This window comes from Cyclopterus lumpus, chromosome 15, assembly GCF_009769545.1.
Source record: "Cyclopterus lumpus isolate fCycLum1 chromosome 15, fCycLum1.pri, whole genome shotgun sequence".
Lineage (NCBI taxonomy): Eukaryota > Metazoa > Chordata > Actinopteri > Perciformes > Cyclopteridae > Cyclopterus > Cyclopterus lumpus.
Genome location: NC_046980.1, coordinates 3,077,998 through 3,097,997, shown reverse-complemented (window position 1 = coordinate 3,097,997; position 20,000 = coordinate 3,077,998). Strand labels below are relative to the sequence as shown.

Here is a 20,000-nt window from a genome sequence, read left to right as displayed (position 1 = left end):
CTAATTATCTATCTATCTACCTACCTATCTATCTACCTTTCTACCTATCTATCTATGGCTCTATCTACCTATCTATCTATCTATCTATCTATCTATCTATCTATCTATCTATCTATCTACCTACCTATCTATCTACCTTTCTACCTATCTATCTATGGCTCTATCTACCTATCTATCTATCTATCTATCTATCTATCTATCTATCTATCTATCTATCTATCTATCTATCTATCTATCTATCTATCTATCTATCTATCTATCTATCTATCTATCTATCTATCTATCTATCTATCTATCTATCTATCTATCTATCTATCTATCTATCTACCTACCTATCTATCTACCTTTCTACCTATCTATCTATGGCTCTATCTACCTATCTATCTATCTATTTATCTGACAGTCTGTGCAGTGAACGTACTACTTTATATGTACTTTATACTTCATAAGCACACACAGAGACTTTACACAATGGGTTGTATCTTCATATTAGCCACCGTGGCTCTGACAACGTCAACAACCGCAATAATAGCTACACTTAGAAAGAGCAGCTGGGTATGTGTACGTTGCTCAAGGGCACTTCGGTGGCGTTAATGAGTTAGAGGCTTGTGCTCTTCTTTCACCTTTCACCCCACTCTGATTCATCCACCACATCCTGCTCCTCTAAAATTTTGGAAAATACGATTATAAACAGTGTTGCATAGTATAACAACACAGGATGACACCCACACATACATACATACACACACATATATATATATACAGCATAATGTGAATACAGTCATGGCTTTATGTTTCATCAATGCATCCAATGTCATGTAATATTTCCAGAGCATATTATCGGACCATTTTGGAACCATTTTATTTCTCCATAGGGTGATTGTTCATGTTTTGAAGCTCATATTCAGAATATTAATGAGGATGTCGACGCTCTCCGAATGAGTCAAATGTGATCACAGAGGACAAAGAAATCAGACATTTTTTATTTTACATGAGTCCTTAAATTGTTTTATTTTATGTTATTATAATTATATATATATATATATATAAATATATATATATAGATCGTAGCATGACTGTTAGCCGAAGACATTCATGGACTTTAGCTTCAATAACAAGGAAGAGGATTCACCTGGTGGGACGTCCCGAGGCCTCAACGTCTGCCGCCGCTGCATGATTAAGTTGTTTAGATGTGAAAGTGGTTTTCGACACAGTTTTCTAACTGATGATCCGATTGTTTTATTTATTTGTTGTTATTTTTCATGACAATTAAGAATCCAAGAAACGTGAATCATCAAAGTCTACCTTTTTGTAACGACGTAAAAAAAAAATATTTTATGGACGCTCGTCACTCTTTTTGTGCAAGTGATCTTCCAAGAAAATATTATTATTGTTGTTGTTATTATTTTGTTTTGCTTTGCCTGTGTACTAAAGCGTCCGCTGTGTTCAGCAACCGCTTCTTACAAATTGAAGCCCCGTGTTTATTGAGATGACCACGGCCTGTATCTGACCTCATGAAGGCAGCCTGCACTGCTCGCGTTAAAAAAAACACATCCGTTAAAGAAACGATGTTTTAAGTGGTTCTCCTACAAAATGCCTTGTTGAACGCAGCCCTTGCTTTAGTGAATTACACTGGGCATGCTTTGTTTATTGTCTGCCAGTTGAATTGTGTCTTGGTTTCACTGAACGTTATTTTAAAACCAGTTGAAAATAATAAAAAATAATGTTTGATCTAAAAAAAACTAAGAAAAAACAAAAACAACATCTGAGCCGGATTCTGTAGCTTGTTTATTTTTATTAATTTTTTTAGAGAAGATGCAACCGACGAGGAGGAGGAGCAGGCGAGGAGGTAATTATGTTGTCAACACGACTTTGCTGCCTTTAGTGCACGAGCACAATGGCGTGGGCTGTAGTCTTCGTGGGGGAGGAGGGTGGAGGAAGGTGGAGGAGGGTGGAACAAAGTGGAGGAGGGTGGAGGTAGGTGGAGGAAAGTGGAGGATGGTGGAGGAAAGTGGAGGAGGGTGGAGGAAAGTGGAGGAGGGTGGATGAAAGTGGAGGTAGGTGGAGGTGGGTGGAGGAAAGTGGAGGAAAGTGGAGGAAGGTGGGTGGAGGAAAGTGGAGGAAGGTGGGTGGAGGAAAGTGGAGGGAGGTGGGTGGAGGAAAGTGGAGGTGGGTGGAGGAAGGTGGAGGTGGGTGGAGGCCTTTCAAGCTGAGAGACGCTCTGTCGTTATTTTTTGTTGCACAGCGATGAATAGTTATTGCACATGTTGAACATATTTTTATTTGTTTCCAAATATACCAAATATGTCCCTAAAAAATGTGTTTAAACTCTGAGGTGTTGTAAGTTTAAAGTAACTGTACAGCTAATAGATTTAGAGCTCCACAATACTAACAGATGATAACAGATAACGATACATAACAGATGTGATAACGATGACCAAAGCTCTTATAATAAACCCACCGTACACATCCTGCCTGGCACCAATACGGCCACTAGGGGGCAGCAGAAACAAGCTGTGAATTAAAAACAACGCCATGTTGTCACCGTTTGGTCATTTTTCTGTTTATTTTATGAATGTAACTCCCATGATTTGCTTTTTAAAGCGCTGTTATTTGGGATTAAATCCTCTGGGAAATGCAGCTTTACATCACAATAACAGGGGCCGTTCTGCTGCTTAATAACTACATTTACGTTTTACACATTTCCATATTAAGTGCAGGGAATTAGTTTATCTTAATGTAGCCCACTTGGACTTAAGGACGAAAGTAAATGAGGTAAACATGATCATTGCCTTCAATGTACAGATATAAATACATTTGAAAAAGTATCAACAACACAATGAAATAGCACAATAGTGTAATGATATAGGGTGCGACGGGTTAACGGGTATTAATATTCAATATATTAAACTTTTCCACAGTTGCTACTTCAAAGTGAGGTTACAGATAGATTTTCAGGACGGTGGCCGACGCAAATGCACTAAAAACATAAATATTGTTTCCCTATATCGAGAGCCGGTATTTTGTTTGTCCCTTTTGGGCTTCTGTAGAAAACATGGTGGCCGTTGTTTTCAGGTGAATATATATAATATATACACTCCTTTACGTGCAATATTTTAATATTCATTTAATCCCTGATAAATCCCACTGCAAGTATAGCGAAACAAGTATAATATTTTTCCTTTGACATCAATTTGAACCACGACAGTTGCAATTTCCTCCCGTCTCCGGCAGGTGGCGACGGCGAGCCGCGAATGACCCCTCTCTCGCTCGCCGTAGATAAAAAAAGAGCCCGCAGTTCTCCCAGCATCAGCACCAGCAGAAAACGTCTCTCCTCCCTCCTCCTCCGGTCCAGCTCCGCTCAGCCTCCTCTCCGTCCACTGCGGAACTTCGGCCCGCCTCTCTCCTCCTCGATCCCCCGGCTCGGCCATGGACAACACCGGCAAAGAGAAGGAGGCCATGCAGCTGATGGCTGAGGCCGACAAGAAGGTCAAGGCGTCCGGATCCTTCCTCGGGGGGATGTTCGGGTAAAGGATGCTCTCTATTCTCCCCTTTTTTCTATCTCTGTTTACCTCTTTTCTCAAATATGTACGTGTGTGTGTGTGGGGGGGGGCTGCATGCACGCACGCGCGGCCTATCAAAACCCCGTTAAGTGCTTCTGCTTTCCTTCACGGTGAAATCGTTATAATAATCCATACTGCGTTTCTCTGATGCCCAAATAACGAGCTGTGGAGGCCGAATGAAACCTTGTGTTGTTCTATTTGACATATATATCTATATATGTATCTATAGATATATAGATACATATATATATATATAATGACGGGCTATTATTCATGCGCTGGATGCTGAGTTTACATTTAAAATATTTATTATAAGGATTTTCATGGCGTCTTGCAGCTTTATGGCCAAAATGTATTGCAAAAAAAAAAAAAAAAAGAGCTGTCATCGCAGATAACGTGGCTCTGCGTGTCGTGGCCCTGTCACGCCACGCAGAGAGAGAGACGCGCAATGTGCGCTCATCGACGCCGCTGCCGGTGCTGCGGGATCCGGGTCTGCGGGTCTGCGGGTCTGCGGGTCTGCGGTTCTGCGGCGCAGCGCCGGGCCGGAGGTGCGTGAAGGCGGGGAGCGTCAGCGCAGTCAGTGACGCTGCGGAAGGAACGCAGTCGGCGGTGATGCGGGGGTTGTGTGCGCGTGTTTTTTTTTTTTCTTCTTCTTCTTCTTCTTCTTTTGTGCGCGCGCACGCGTGTGTGTGTGTGCGCGCGCACGCGTGTGTGTGTGCGCGCGTGTGTGTGAGAGCGGATGGGAGTGTATAGGCTGCATGTTGGCCTTCATTTGTGGGAAGGGGCCCATGTTTACATGCATGGAAACAATGTAATATAAATATGATGTAATAGATCAATAGATTTATAGATTTACTGATTGATCAATCAGCTTGCTGACTCAGCAGATTGTTCTTTTAGACAGTATTGAATTGATAGTGCTGCAGATAGCTGCATTATATAGTTTCCACTGAAACCTTATATTTACCTGTAACTATTTTGACAATCAATTCAACATTTACATGTTTTTATTTTTAAAACAAACACATTTTGAATCAGATGCTTTATAGTTTGTCCAATTAAATTATAAAATTAAAGACATTTTTGTTTTTTTTGGTTCGCCGGTGAAGACTTTTTCAAAACCGTTGTCTGACAATTAATTGAGGAAATTATCCGATAATGGAAAGTTATTTAATTTATTAATTCATGAAATCACATAAAGGACGTTGATCCGTTCTGATAGAACTCGGAACACACAAATAACCAAGAAAACATCAAATAAAACCATGAATATTAAATCTCAGGAGTACAGCTGTCAAGCCGATTTGCCCATTGAGTGTTTTTTTTTTAAATGTGATTGATTGGTGGAGTGCGTACATAAATACTGCAGGTTCATCTTCATAAGCAGAGCAGATTGATTTTAATAGCTGAGGTGCTGTTCGTCGCCTTAAGCACCTCAAGTGTCCCTCCACAGGTGTGCATCTCCGTGATATGAAATCAATATAATATCAGATAACACGATAACTTCTCAGTGAAATGGGTCTCACCTGTGTTCCTTCCCACATGGCCAACTGCATGTTTTTTAATGGGTCCAAGTGGGTCATTCAGTGGTTTACGGCAGGTTGTGACGACCCGATATAGAAAAATGTGAGATTTATGTTATAAAATAGCTGGAAAGACAACATACGAGAAACAATGAAGATCCCACACGCTGTCAATCAATCAATCAATTAATCAATCAATCAGACAGCGTTCCAGTCTGACCAACGTCCTTTATTTTTATCCTAATAAAAGGAGCTCTAGTTTGTGGTCTTGGACAGTTATATATATAATATATATAATATATTATATTATATATATATTATAATAATATAATATAATATATATATATATTATATATGTATTATATTATATTCATTATATATAATGAATATATATATATAATGCAACAGATACAATTATTAAAGTATTATCATTATTATTAAATAAATAGCACTTTATAATGAAGATTAGCAGCCAGTGTTCCTCTGTGTCTCTGCATGTGTGTGAGTGTGTGTGTGTGTGCGTGCGTGTGTGTGTGTGTGTGTGTGTGTGTGTGTGTGTGTGTGTGTGTGTGTGTGTGTGTGTGTGTGAGTGTGTGTGTGTGTGTGTGTGTGAGCACGTGGCCACAGATCACACCTGTAGAGATGTACGATGAGTGGAATATGTCTGGAGTCCATTTGAGTTCATGTTCGTGTGCATTAAAACAATAATTAAAAACATCAGATTTAAGCTTCATTGGAGGAAAATATGAGATTTTAGAGTTTCAGCTGCAGAGCGAAACGTGGCCTCGGATGACCTCCACAGTTTTTATTACTATTATTATTATTATTATTATATCGGAGGACAAAGTCAGAGTGTGACAGTTTGTGCAACATTAAGTGAATACTTATATCTATATTTAATTTTGCGTGTGTGTGTGTGTGTGTGTGTGTGTTTCTAGGGGAAACCATAAGGTGGAGGATGCCTGTGAAATGTACGCCAGAGCAGCCAACATGTTTAAGATGGCAAAGAACTGGAGTGGTAGGTTACACACACACACACACACACACACACACACACACGCACACGCACGCGTACACACACACACACACGCACACACACGCACATGCACACGCACACGCACATGCACACGCACACACTAAACAAACACAAAAATAAAATAAAAATGAGGCGTGTTTTTGGTCAAGGGCAGGTTTTGTGCAACTAGAGACTGAATGTGTGTGTGTGTGTGTGTGTGTGTGTGTGTGTATAGCTGCGGGGAATGCGTTCTGTCAGGCTGCTCGGCTCCACATGCAGCTGCAGAACAAACTGGACTCGGCCACCAGCTTCGTCGACGCCGGCAACGCCTACAAGAAGGCCGACCCACAAGGTGACACACACACACACACACACACAATCACACACACACACACACACACACACACACACACAATCACACACACACACACACACACACACACACACACATACACACACACACACACACACACAGCTGGTCCAATTGTCCAGTGGATAACTTTAGAAGTCTGAGGAGCTCATATTGTTTCTCTTTCTCCCATTATCTCCAGTACTGTACATGAGTACATGTACTCCAGTAATGCACACGAGTACATGTACTCCAGTACTGCACACCAGTACATGTACTCCAGTACTGCACACGAGTACATGTACTCCAGTACCGCACACGAGTACATGTACTCCAGTACTGCACACCAGTACATGTACTCCAGTAATGCACACGAGTACATGTACTCCAGTAATGCACACGAGTACATGTACTCCAGTACTGCACACGAGTACATGTACTCCAGTACCGCACACCAGTACATGTACTCCAGTACTGCACACCAGTACATGTACTCCAGTAATGCACACGAGTACATGTACTCCAGTACTGCACACGAGTACATGTACTCCAGTACCGCACACCAGTACATGTACTCCAGTACTGCACACGAGTACATGTACTCCAGTACCGCACACGAGTACATGTACTCCAGTACTGCACACGAGTACATGTACTCCAGTAATGCACACGAGTACATGTACTCCAGTAATGCACACGAGTACATGTACTCCAGTACCGCACACCAGTACATGTAGTCCAGTACTGCACACGAGTACATGTACTCCAGTAATGCACACGAGTACATGTACTCCAGTACCGCACACGAGTACATGTACTCCAGTACCGCACACCAGTACATGTACTCCAGTACCGCACACGAGTACATGTACTCCAGTACCGCACACGAGTACATGTACTCCAGTACTGCACACGAGTACATGTACTCCAGTACTGCACACCAGTACATGTACTCCAGTACTGCACACGAGTACATGTACTCCAGTAATGCACACGAGTACATGTACTCCAGTACCGCACACCAGTACATGTACTCCAGTACTGCACACGAGTACATGTACTCCAGTACCGCACACGAGTACATGTACTCCAGTACCGCACACGAGTACATGTACTCCAGTACTGCACACGAGTACATGTACTCCAGTAATGCACACGAGTACATGTACTCCAGTACCGCACACCAGTACATGTACTCCAGTACCGCACACGAGTACATGTACTCCAGTAATGCACACGAGTACATGTACTCCAGTAATGCACACGAGTACATGTACTCCAGTAATGCACACGAGTACATGTACTCCAGTAATGCACACGAGTACATGTACTCCAGTACTGCACACGAGTACATGTACTCCAGTAATGCACACGAGTACATGTACTCCAGTAATGCACACGAGTACATGTACTCCAGTAATGCACACGAGTACATGTACTCCAGTACTGCACACGAGTACATGTACTCCAGTAATGCACACGAGTACATGTACTCCAGTACTGCACACGAGTACTGCACTTGAGTACAGCTTCGTAGTACTTGTACTTTACTTGAGTATTTTCCTCTTGTTTCTTTACTTTTAGATTCAATAATACAAAATAAGATATTGATCCCAGTGGGCGAACGAACACATTACTGCATCAAAACCAGTATAATGTATATTATTCTGTATCTGTATGACGACTTTTGAATATATTCTGATGCTTAAAACTTTTGTACTTGAGCTTAAAAACGTTGTTGGACGCAGGACTTTTGCTTCGAGGCGTATATTTCTGCACTGGGGGAAGCTCCGTATCGCCAGGTCCAACTGGTTTAACTGGATTAAACTGGGTCCCTCCAGGAAAATGTGATATCTGGGTTATTCTGCCACGGCCTCTCTATAAAACCCACTTAATTTGACTTCCTCGTCTTCATCCCTCCTTCCTCTCCCGTCTGTCTCCCTGCAGAGGCCATCAACTGTCTAAATCAGGCCATTGACATCTACACCGACATGGTAAGCTCCGCCTCCAACCTCACGACGGCTCCCTGACGACCTCTCGTAGTCTTTAAACAATGATAACGTGTGTGTGTGTGTGTGTGTGTGTGTGTGTGTGTGTGTGTGTGTGTGTGTGTGTGTGTGTGTGTGTGTGTGTGTCACAGGGTCGGTTTACCATCGCAGCCAAACACCACATCACTATAGCGGAGGTTTACGAAGCTGAGTTGGTTGATATTGAGAAGGTTTGTGAGGGGGGGGGGGGGGGGGGGGGGGGGGGGGGGGGGGCTTTTTGGTTTCTTCATTCATGTTTTTGTTGAATATAATTTTTTTAATTTTTTGTGCTGACTTGTGTGTGTTTTTTTGTGCTTTTTGACGTGTTTTTCAGGCCATTGCCCACTATGAGCAGGCCGCAGACTACTACAAGGGAGAAGAATCTAACAGGTTATATAACTCATCATCTATTATTCATTTTTAAATCCATTCATAAGACTTTGATTTATTTATCTTTTTTTTAAACAGAATATCACTCGGCGGGTGTTTTATTTTTATAATCTAGTTAAATATCTTTGGGTTTTGGACAGTTTGGTCTAATTCTTCAAATGTTACAAATATTATCTATATTATTATATTATATTAAAAATATTTGAAGAAAATTGTGGTCTTTCTCCATCTTTCACTATTTCCTCAAGCTTTCTAAATCATGTGAATAATTAAAAAAAATATTGGCGAATTGATGGATGATGACAAAAATTTAATCACGCCCGTATATATATATATATATATATATATATATATATATTTTAAAAAATATATATATATTTTCACTCATTACACGACATATTAAATTAGACTTTTCTATGAAAGGTAATAAAAGGTAATAAAAGGCTTCTTGGTCCTCGTGTGTTTCAGCTCCGCCAACAAATGCCTCCTGAAGGTCGGCCACTACAGCGCTCAGCTGGAGCAGTACCAGAAAGCCATTGAGATCTACGAGCAGGTGAACGGCTGAGTTTGGGTCGATTTTAAAACACACAAACAATTTCAATAAACCTGGAAAAACAACGCACACAGGAACAAGTGTAAGGATCATAAAATAAGATGAAAATGCTGCAATGTTGGATTTTCTTTTCTCATTGTGAGGAGAAACGAGATGGTTAAAGTTACTGTGAGGAAGTTTTAAACTGGTTATGAAGCGGCAACAATGTCATCCTGATGCCTCCAACACGACCATCGTGGGAGAAGGAACATATTATACATAATATTCATTTAATTAATATTGACATATGTACATAGAACCAATATATAACCGTATTACAGCAGCTAAGAGCACAGCAACCATGAACTATAAGTGAAACGCAGTGAAAGCTAATGCATGTGATTTTATTTTGTTATTGTTTGTTTACATCCTGTCTGAACACCTGCGGTCATGTTGTGTGTGTTTCAGGTTGCCATGAACACCATGGACAACCCTCTGTTGAAGTACAACGCCAAAGAGTATTTCTTCAAGGCGTCACTGTGTCACTTCATAGTGGACGAACTGAACGCCAAGGTAAACACACCTGTGCACACACACTGGACACACACACACTCACACACACACTCACGCACACACACACACAGAGACACACACAGAGAGAGAGAGAGAGAAGGACAGTGGCCCGGTTCACACCTGGCATCAAAATTAAAGTGTGTGCGCGTGTGTGTGTGTGTGTGTGTGTGTGCGTTTGCGTGTGTGTGTGTGTGTGTGTGTGTGCGTGCGTGTGTGTGTGTGTGTGTGTGTGTGTGTGTGTGCGTGTGTGTGTGTGTGTGTCTTGCAGTTGGCCATAGAGAAGTACGAGGAGATGTTTCCAGCCTTCTCAGACTCCAGAGAGCTCAAACTCTTAAAGGTAATTTCCTTTTTTTAAATTTTTTTTATCTCTATCTCACCGTTGATACTCTTTTATAAAAGTTTGATTTTAAAAAATAAATAAAAAGTGCTCAGCAGCTCAAACTAAAGCGTCAACATGCTACGATGTGAGTTTGATTAGCTAGATATTCATGAATATTTTATTAAAGCTCATGTTTGCAACTGTTTTTACCAATTCCCAAACATATTAAAATGGATATACGAGCATCTTCATGTCATGAAGAAATTGGGGGATATGGAGTCGACGAAACTTAAATATATATATATATGTAAATAAATTCTTCAGATATCGGTCATTTCATATTCCGCTAACGGTGCGTTTTCTGCATAATTTCGGTAAATAAAACCTCTCGTGTGAAGTGAATTCATCTCATTTAATTTAGAGCTTTACTGCCAAATGAACATGAATAATTTAATAAGAAATAATTAAAGTAATTATAGAGAAAAAGTATATTTCCATGTAAACTTGTATCAATTGTATCAAACTGAGTTTTTAATGTAACATTTTTTTGCGATAGTCGATCGTCATTTGTCAGTTCATTTGTGAGGCGGCTGTGGGTCAGTGGTTAGCATGCCCGTCTTTCAATCAGGGGGTTGGCAGTTCAATCCCCGCCCTAGTCGATGTGTCCTTGAGCAAGACACTTAACCCTGCGTTGCTCCCCGTAGCTGTGTCTACGGTGTATAACGTAACATGTAAAGTGTCTTTGAGTATCTTAAAAAGCGCTATATAAATTAAATGGATTATTATTATTATTATTATTATTATTATTTAAAAATCACATGTGTCGTCCTTCAGAAACTGCTCGATGCCCACGAGGAGCAGAACAGCGAGGCGTTCACGGAGGCCGTCAAGGACTTCGACTCCGTGTCCCGTCTGGACCAATGGCTGACCACCATGCTGCTGCGCATCAAGAAGACCATCCAGGGCGACGCCGGGGACCTGAAATAGACACGTTCAGAGGGCACGACGGGGATGGGTTGTAATTAAGGAAGGGAGAAGGGGTTAAGATGGGTTCTGGTGGAAGAAAGAAGAGAGGGAGGGAGGGAGGGAGGGAGGGAGGGAGTTTACAGTTGTACATATCAGTCTGCATGTGACCCCCCATCCAGCTAAGCATCACCTTTAAACCACCTTTAGACCATCCCGTGTCCCTCGTCCTTCAGTATTGTTCCCGTAACACTGGACAGAGAAATAAATAAAAAGGTGTGTGTGTGTGTGTGTGTGTGTGCCTGAGAGAGTGTGTGTGTGTGTGAGAGAGAGAGAGAGAGAGAGAGAGAGAGTGTGTGTGTGTGTGTGTGTGGGAGAGAGAGTGTGTGTGTGTGTGTCTCCACTGCAGTAAAGTGAATTATAAACTATTTGATGGGAAAAGTGTGCCGCTTATATCAGATTAAAGGATATATTATATTAAAAAAAAAATAAAAAAGGGGATAACAGTCTTATTTAAGAGATTACTGATATATTATTGTCGATACTGAAAATATTATTTATGTTTATTATGGTTCTCAGTGTTACGATTCGTCTTAATATTTTAGGTATTAGATCCTCGCCTCCCGTCTTTTATCCTCCTTCACTCCCTCTCCTCTTCTGTCCCCCCCCCCCCCCCCCCCCCCCACCCCCCCCACCCCTCTCCCTCAGTGATATATCACCCATTGTGATTGGTTGGTTCTTTGTCTCCTGGCCAATCGGTTGGTCGGTGCAGTTAGCCACCAGGCCCCCCCCCCCTGGCCTCGTTTGTGCATGTCTGTTGTCATGTTGACGTAATTGTTCTCCGTGTTGTGCTAACGTGTGAAGAACATACATGTACTCTGGTATCATTTGTGTGAAATCAGTAAATATGTACCTCCAGGAACCGAGTTGAAATAAAAACATCAGCGCAGATAACCGACTTTTCATTTGGTATGAATGTTTATATATATATATATATATATATATATATATATATATATATATATATATATAAAGCCAAGGTCAAATCATGACGTCATGGTGACCTCTGATGAAGCGGGACGTGATGTCATGCTGCAGCGATGACTGTTCCCAACATTTGACATCAGTTTGGATCAAATCAAAGCTCGATGTTTAGTTTAATAAAAGATTTAGAGCTTGACTCGTCCCTTAAAGTGACCTTTTCCCCATTTAAATGGTGTAGAACGGTAGTTTATAAGAGGAGTGTGTGACTACTTTACGTCATCTTACTGTTTTTAAAGGTCAAAGCCTTTTTAATTAAGGGAGGATATTGCATTAAACAAATAACGTTGATATCAAGATAACAGAGGCTCCTTACTGAGGGTTATTGAATATTAGACTAATACCATATGGACTAAATTAAGATTTGTCATAATTAAGTTCTGCATATAATAACAGCATATGACATTATTAAACTTCTAGTCTTATTATTTTTTAAATTATCATGATTGGCCTCGTCACCTCTAAATAGTTAAAAAGGATTGTAATTACAAAAATATATATATATTTATTTTATTGTAATTCACTCGCAATAAACCTCCCGTCCAGCAGGTGGCGCTGACGCGCCTCAACCCGGTTCGCCAACCGGCCGCCGAACTCTAAGGCGGAAGCGTAATCCTGCGACACAAGCTTCCGGTGTGGTGCACGTTCGTCGCTCGGATTCAGTTCCAGTGCACATTTTTTGTTTAACGCCGCTTTTCTCCTCGACTGGTCGCGAAAAGTCCGCACCGACCGTTTTTTACTGAAGGAGGAGGAAGCAACGAGCCGCCGAGATGCCGAGAATCATGATCAAAGGAGGCGTCTGGCGCAACACGGAGGTGCGTGTTTACATGGCGCTCTGCGTTAGCTCGATGCTAACCTCCAATACTAGCCGGGCGCGAGGAGAACGCTTCACTTTACGGCCTTTTAACCCGCTGATAAAGTTTTTTTTGTGTGTGTTTCTGCCAGTGACGTCAAGGGAGTTTATTTAACGCCACTTGCGTGCGTTTGGTTGCTTTTAACTGACGCGTTTAGTTAAAAGATGGCTACGGCGTTAGCAAACATGGCAGCTTAGCATGTGTGCTAACGTCAAGTCAGCTATGGAAATGGCCCAAATATTAAAAGATACCAGATGGATGAAGTACTTTTATTAATCCCAGCGGGTCATTTCACTGTTTCTGAAGTTTTAGAGCTTAAACACACACAAAGATAATGAGCAAAAACAAACTATAAAATGTTAACTGTCAACATCTGACTGGAGGGAAGGGCACACCTGGCTGTGTTTGTTATTGATTAGTGTGTTGATGACTCGTGAAGGAGTGTTTATATTAGTTATTCCTTTGTTTTCATTTTAAACTGCATATTCTTTTCGCGCCTGCAACATTTAAAATTCTGATGCTATCTTAGTAATACAGGAAGGCATCTGTTCGTTGCATCAAAGACAACTGCAAGATCATACTTCATAATTTGAGCTTTTCTAATCGTCTTATTCTTCCAGGATGAGATCCTCAAAGCGGCGGTGATGAAATATGGGAAAAACCAATGGTCTCGTATTGCCTCCCTGCTTCACCGCAAGTCTGCCAAACAGTGTAAAGCCAGATGGTGAGTCTCGACACACAGACGTGTACATTAAATCTGTGAATATGTCTGTTGTTGTTGTTGTTGTCGCTGGCTATTTGTTTTGTGCGTCTCCTCTCTGTACACGTGTCCTCTGCTCAACGGAAGTCTCCCATGCAAAAGACATATTTTCCCCTAATTTTAAATGCCTGTTTAACTAAATAAAACCGTGTGCGTCCGCAGGTACGAGTGGTTGGACCCCAGCATCAAGAAAACAGAATGGTCCAGAGAAGAGGAGGAGAAGCTGCTCCATTTGGCCAAGCTGATGCCCACTCAGTGGCGGACCATTGCTCCCATCATAGGACGCACTGCTGCCCAGTGCCTGGAGCACTATGAATACCTGCTGTACGGTTTTCATAGTATTTCAAACGCATTTATACACTACACAGGCTTAATATCTTGACCTTGATTGTAGGATACTTTGCAATACAATGTGTGAAGCACCTCCTGTTAAGTATATTAAATGCTGTTGATTCACAAGTGATGTGTATTTGTGTATTTTAGAGACAAGGCGGCACAAAGAGACAACGAGGAAGAAGTGGGAGATGACCCCAGGAAGTTAAAACCAGGAGAGATCGACCCCAATCCTGAAACTAAACCAGCCAGACCCGACCCTGTGGACATGGACGAAGGTCTGTTCACACGCTAGAAACAACAACGACAACTGACCTTTTCCAGTCTCATTTAGTCCTTTTTAAGAATATCAACTATTCACCGTTGTTGTGATTGTTATAGTTGCAGTTAAAATAAATCCAATCCAACTTCTCTTCCCATGTTAATTGATTCTGTGTCTCATTCTCTGCAGATGAGCTGGAGATGCTGTCAGAGGCCAGGGCTCGACTGGCCAACACCCAGGGCAAGAAAGCCAAGAGGAAGGCCAGAGAGAAGCAGCTGGAGGAAGCCAGGTATACACACGCATAAACACACACATTAATACACATCAACACACAGAGTATTTACCAATACTGTGTGTGTGTGTGTGTGCCCCCCCCCCAGACGTTTGGCCGCTCTGCAGAAGCGCAGAGAGCTGAGAGCAGCCGGAATTGATGTTCAGAAGAAGAGGAAGAAGAAGAGAGGAGTCGACTACAATGCCGAAATCCCCTTCCAAAAGAAACCTGCGCCGGTAACAACCATCAGTAGTTTTCGTCCAACAAACCCAAAGCACATGGGCTCAGCTTGATGTCACAATTTATTTATTTAAACATTCTGTTCGCTTTCAGGGTTTCTACGACACCAGCATGGAGCAGTACAACGCTCTGGAGCCCAACTTCAAACGACTCAGGCAGCAGCACCTGGAAGGAGAGCTACGCAAGTCAGTGACACCACACACACTGTTTTATACACACATTTATGATCTATGCATCACAACACACACACACGCACATTAACACAAAACCACAGTGCCACCAAAAACAATCCTGTTCACGGCTGTACAGAATGTAGCTTTCGAAGCTTCTGAAACTTTGAATGTTTATGTTGCATCACACTCAATTAAACTAGATATTTGTTATTGTGGATATGTAAATAAATATTAGGCTACTGTTAGAAATGTTTTTGTTTTTGAAAGGCTAAACTCCATCAAATATGGATTTAAACATATTAAACAAAAACATTTTTGAATGGAATCATGTTTTGAATTTCTGAAGTAATTTAGTTTTCATTAAAATGGCGCTCTGGACTTATTCTAAATGTTTAGATCACACGGGTTGGCTACGATCCTACCAGCCACCACTAATCCAGTTCTATAAATAGTATATTAGTACCAATATTAGTGTCGCCTGGTATTTATCTGTGATGGAATACTGCATTTAAACACAATGATGAGACATGGGGAGGAAAAAAAGTAGATTTTTAGAACGTCAACATCACGAACGAAGCTTCCAACTATTCACATTAACAAAGTTCACCATCGTGGTTTTTTTTTTATTCACGAGCTGTTTCTTATGTTTGTGGGTAGTGAGCAAGAGGAGAGGGACAGAAAGAAAGACAAACAGAAGATCAAGAAGAAGAAAGAGAGCGATCTCCCGTCTGCCATCCTGCAGACCAGCGGCGTGGCCGAGTTCACCAAGAAACGCTCCAAGCTGGTTTTACCGACGCCTCAGGTAACCACGGTTACCCGCACCGCTTTGAGTTTAACGTCTCGCCGGGCCCAAAAACCAAACTCTCGATTTTAACGGTTCCTTTTTCGTAGATCAGCGACGTTGAGCTGGAGGAAGTCGTCAAACTGGGCGTCGCCAGCGAGGTCGCCCGGCAAGCTGCGGAGGAGAGCGAGAGCGGCAACTCGGCCTCGTCCGCCCTGCTGTCGGAGTACAGCGTCACCAACGCCATGTCGGCGGGGCTGCGTACGCCGCGCACGCCCACGGTCCAGGACAGGATACTGCAGGTAACGGACACACACACACACTCTCTCTCTCACTTCAAAAGCACACTGGATATATGAGCACTTTGAATGCCTCACAGAAGTTTGTATTTATTGTCATAACTAGCACTTCAATAGATTTGCTTTTTTATTTGCTTATTTTGTATTATGTTCTCACGCTTTCATACATTTTATTGACGTAACTTTAACTGAGAGCTTACGGGTTCGATTATCTCAAAGCTCCTCAGACGTGCTCGAGATGACTCCATGAAGGTCTTTCAACGCAATTGAATTCTAATGTCAATAACATTTTTAAGTCTGTTTCAGGATTGTTGCGCAAATGAGCCACAAATGAGCGAGTCCTCCTCTGTTTTTAATATTTACTTTTGATGTTTTCAGGAAGCCCAGAACCTGATGGCTCTGACCAACATCGACACCCCTCTCAAGGGGGGCCTCAACACTCCGCTGCAAGAGAGCGACTTCAGCGGCGTGACGCCTCAGCGGCAGCAGGTGCAGACGCCCAACACCATCATCACCACGCCGTTCAGGTCAGGATGCCCCTCCCCCTTTTTTTTTTTTCCTTTTTCGTCTCAACAATTATATGACCCTAAAAACGACGTTAACTTTCCACAGAACCCCCGGAGGAGGTCAGGGGCAGGAGGGCATGACCCCTCAAGCCGGAGGAGCGATGACCCCGCGTGGGCCGGTGACCCCGGGTTTGACCCCGCTCCGCACCCCTCTGAGAGACAAGCTGAACATTAACAGCGAGGAGCAGCTGGCCGACCCGGCGTACACTAAACATATGGTAATAACCCGCTTCGATACTGAGAATACACAACTTTAAGCCCGTAAAAACGAGTTTTCAGTGCAAATGTTAACCAACTAAACATAAAGCCAAATTTATATATTCACAAAGACTTTACTGTCACATTTTGGTTGTGCTATTTTGTACAAAATGTTGACTAATTAGGAACATTAGGTTTTTGCAATGTTAAATAAATGAATCTTGGTGTTCCGGAGCTCCGATCCAGGACCCCATGACACCACGATAAGCTCAGGACCTCCATGTTTAGTGTTGCATCGACGCTGCGCTCGGCTTTTAGGGATCCATGAGAACTAAACACAAGAAAACGTGTTAACGGCCGTCGCTCTCCTTCCCCCTCACAGCAAAGGGAGAGCCTGCAGCAGCTGAGGCAGGGCCTGTTGTCACTTCCTGTTCCCAAGAACGACTTTGAGATCGTTCTTCCGGAAAACGCAGAGAAGGAACTCGAAGAAACGGAGGCGGAGACGGGATTCATAGAGGACTCTGCGGATATAGAATTACGCAAGAAGGTACACACACACACACACACACCTCAAAAGTGTTGTTTGGAGGATATTATGATTTTGGTGAGTGCATAACCTCATATAGATGACACAAACCCGTGTGTGTGTGTGTGTGTGTGTACACATGTAGTTCAAATAAAGCTTGTCTGTCTGTCTCAGGTCATACGCGATGCAGAGCGAGAGAAGGAGCTGAAGCTGCGACACACGGCTGTTCAGAGGAGCCTCCCCAGACCCACCGAGGTAACGAACACGCTCACCTCCTGCTGGGTTTGGATGTTGTTGTTGTTGTTGTTGTGTTGGAATGACGGTCTTTTGTCTCTCCTGAAAGGTGAACGAGTCCGTCCTCCGCCCGTCCTCCATGGAGCAGCTCTTGGACCTGCAGCTGGCCGAGGAGCTGATCAAACAGGAGATGATCACCATGCTGCACCACGACTGCCTGCACCACCCGTCCGCCAACGCGGTCAGTCAGCTGCAGCGCGGCAAAGCCAGAGGCCCCGCCTCCACGTCGAACAACGCCTCGCATATCGCGTACCTGGAAACGCATTCCTACAAGCCCGTCAGCACGGAGGACATGGAGCAGGTGACGTACACATCTTACTGCAACCCAACGCTGAACAATGTGGTGGTGGCAACCTGTCAATCACAAGGTAGCTCCGCCCTGAAGCATGCCGCGCTTCACCCTCTATTATAATAATTTACTAAATGAACCTCACGCTGTATTGAAGAAGACTTGATTCGCCTCCTGGTGGTCAGGAGAGAGAATGCAACTTTAACACATGAAGCGTAGACTTCTATACAACCAGAGGAGTCGCCCCCTGGTGGTCAGGAGAGAGAATGCAACTTTAACACATGAAGCATAGACTTCTATACAACCAGAGGAGTCGCCCCCTGGTGGTCAGGAGAGAGAATGCAACTTTAACACATGAAGCATAGACTTCTATACAACCAGAGGAGTCGCCCCCTGGTGGTCAGGAGAGAGAATGCAGCTTTAACACATGAAGCATAGACTTCTATACAACCAGAGGAGTCGCCCCCTGGTGGTCAGGAGAGAGAATGCAACTTTAACACATGAAGCGTAGACTTCTATACAACCAGAGGAGTCGCCCCCTGGTGGTCAGGAGAGAGAATGCAACTTTAACACATGAAGCATAGACTTCTATACAACCAGAGGAGTCGCCCCCTGGTGGTCAGGAGAGAGAATGCAACTTTAACACATGAAGCGTAGACTTCTATACAACCAGAGGAGTCGCCCCCTGGTGGTCAGGAGAGAGAATGCAGCTTTAACACATGAAGCATAGACTTCTATACAACCAGAGGAGTCGCCCCCTGGTGGTCAGGAGAGAGAATGCAGCTTTAACACATGAAGCATAGACTTCTATACAACCAGAGGAGTCGCCCCCTGGTGGTCAGTAGAGAGATTCCACTTGAGCATTGGCTTCACTTTTAAGACGGTGATAGGTGTCAATACATAATAGTGTCTAAGAAGTGCTTATTAATGAGGATGAACTGTTGATGAACAGGCAAAGACGGTACTGGCAGCAGAAATGGAGGTGGTGAAGGGAGGAATGGGCCACGGTGATCTCAGCATGGAGGCCTACAGCCAGGTGTGGGAGGAATGCTACGGACAGGTGAGCATCCCGCTAAAGACCTTCCTCATCACAAGAAGTCAGGAGCTGTTGATTGATCTCGTCTCTCTCTCTCTGCAGGTTTTATATCTGCCGGCTCAGAACAGGTACACCAGAGCCAACCTGGCATCAAAGAAGGACCGCATTGAAAGCCTGGAGAAAAAACTAGACGTGAGAACGCGAATAGAACTTGACCCCTAAATTGTGCACTTCTTCCACATATAGAATAAACCATCCGTAAAACGCTGCTGTCCCTTTCTTATCCGTCTCAGGTGAACCGAGGCCACATGACAGCGGAGGCCCGGCGAGCAGCTAAACTGGAGAAGAAACTGAAGATCCTGCTGGGAGGGTTTCAGTCCAGAGCCCTGGGGCTCCTGAAGCAGCACAGTGAGCTCTGGGAACAGGTACTGCACCCTGTGCACCCTCCTCCTTCATGGAGGGAATGTCCACATTTATTTCCTCTTTTCCAGACGTCAATGTCTTGTTTTGTTTGTCAGTTTACAGACGTTATCGATCTGAAATGATAAAATACTTTGTTCTCCTGTATGAATGAGTGGTGTCTTAAAAGTATAAATGCAATACTCATGGTGTCCACCAGGTGGAGCAGTCGGCCACAGAGCTGGAGACCTTCAAACAGCTGAAGAAACAAGAGGACACTGCGATTCCCAGGAGAAAAGAGGTAATTAATCAATTATTTTTGTTTTTGGTCATTTATAAAGCTGTTTTTCTTTTCTTTATCACATGTATATGATATCTGATTCAACTGTTTCATATCATTTTAAATATTTCTTTGGGAAGTTGG

The 20,000-nt window shown here is 43.0% G+C and overlaps 2 protein-coding genes across 3 annotated transcripts in view; both read left to right on the top strand.

The window, feature by feature from the left end:
* The first annotated feature begins 3,259 nt into the window (after positions 1-3,259).
* On the top strand, positions 3,260-11,897 carry napba (N-ethylmaleimide-sensitive factor attachment protein, beta a). 2 transcript variants are annotated; one of them, XM_034552125.1, is made up of 10 exons: positions 3,260-3,527; positions 6,025-6,104; positions 6,337-6,453; positions 8,398-8,444; positions 8,591-8,668; positions 8,812-8,867; positions 9,336-9,420; positions 9,868-9,972; positions 10,241-10,309; positions 11,126-11,897. In XM_034552125.1, exons 1-10 carry the CDS (start codon positions 3,430-3,432, stop codon positions 11,276-11,278), a joined length of 888 nt encoding a protein of 295 aa, XP_034408016.1. In that variant the 5' UTR covers positions 3,260-3,429; the 3' UTR covers positions 11,279-11,897. The 2 variants fall into 2 exon arrangements, with proteins under 2 accessions (XP_034408016.1, XP_034408017.1); XM_034552126.1 differs by lacking the exons at positions 3,260-3,527; positions 6,025-6,104; positions 8,398-8,444 and having other exon boundaries at positions 6,346-6,453; positions 11,126-11,327.
* A 1,011-nt stretch (positions 11,898-12,908) lies between these two features.
* Positions 12,909-20,000, top strand: part of cdc5l (CDC5 cell division cycle 5-like (S. pombe)) — a 7,639-nt gene continuing 547 nt past the window's right edge. The window contains exons 1-18 of the mRNA XM_034552045.1: positions 12,909-13,110; positions 13,770-13,873; positions 14,072-14,233; positions 14,393-14,520; positions 14,694-14,793; positions 14,885-15,011; positions 15,109-15,200; positions 15,846-15,990; positions 16,080-16,271; positions 16,647-16,795; positions 16,881-17,052; positions 17,415-17,579; positions 17,733-17,813; positions 17,902-18,153; positions 19,094-19,201; positions 19,280-19,369; positions 19,471-19,602; positions 19,797-19,877. Coding sequence (XP_034407936.1) covers positions 13,066-13,110; positions 13,770-13,873; positions 14,072-14,233; positions 14,393-14,520; positions 14,694-14,793; positions 14,885-15,011; positions 15,109-15,200; positions 15,846-15,990; positions 16,080-16,271; positions 16,647-16,795; positions 16,881-17,052; positions 17,415-17,579; positions 17,733-17,813; positions 17,902-18,153; positions 19,094-19,201; positions 19,280-19,369; positions 19,471-19,602; positions 19,797-19,877 — 2,325 coding nt within the window. The 5' untranslated portion in view covers positions 12,909-13,065. The remainder of the gene's footprint in view (positions 13,111-13,769; positions 13,874-14,071; positions 14,234-14,392; positions 14,521-14,693; positions 14,794-14,884; positions 15,012-15,108; positions 15,201-15,845; positions 15,991-16,079; positions 16,272-16,646; positions 16,796-16,880; positions 17,053-17,414; positions 17,580-17,732; positions 17,814-17,901; positions 18,154-19,093; positions 19,202-19,279; positions 19,370-19,470; positions 19,603-19,796; positions 19,878-20,000) is intronic.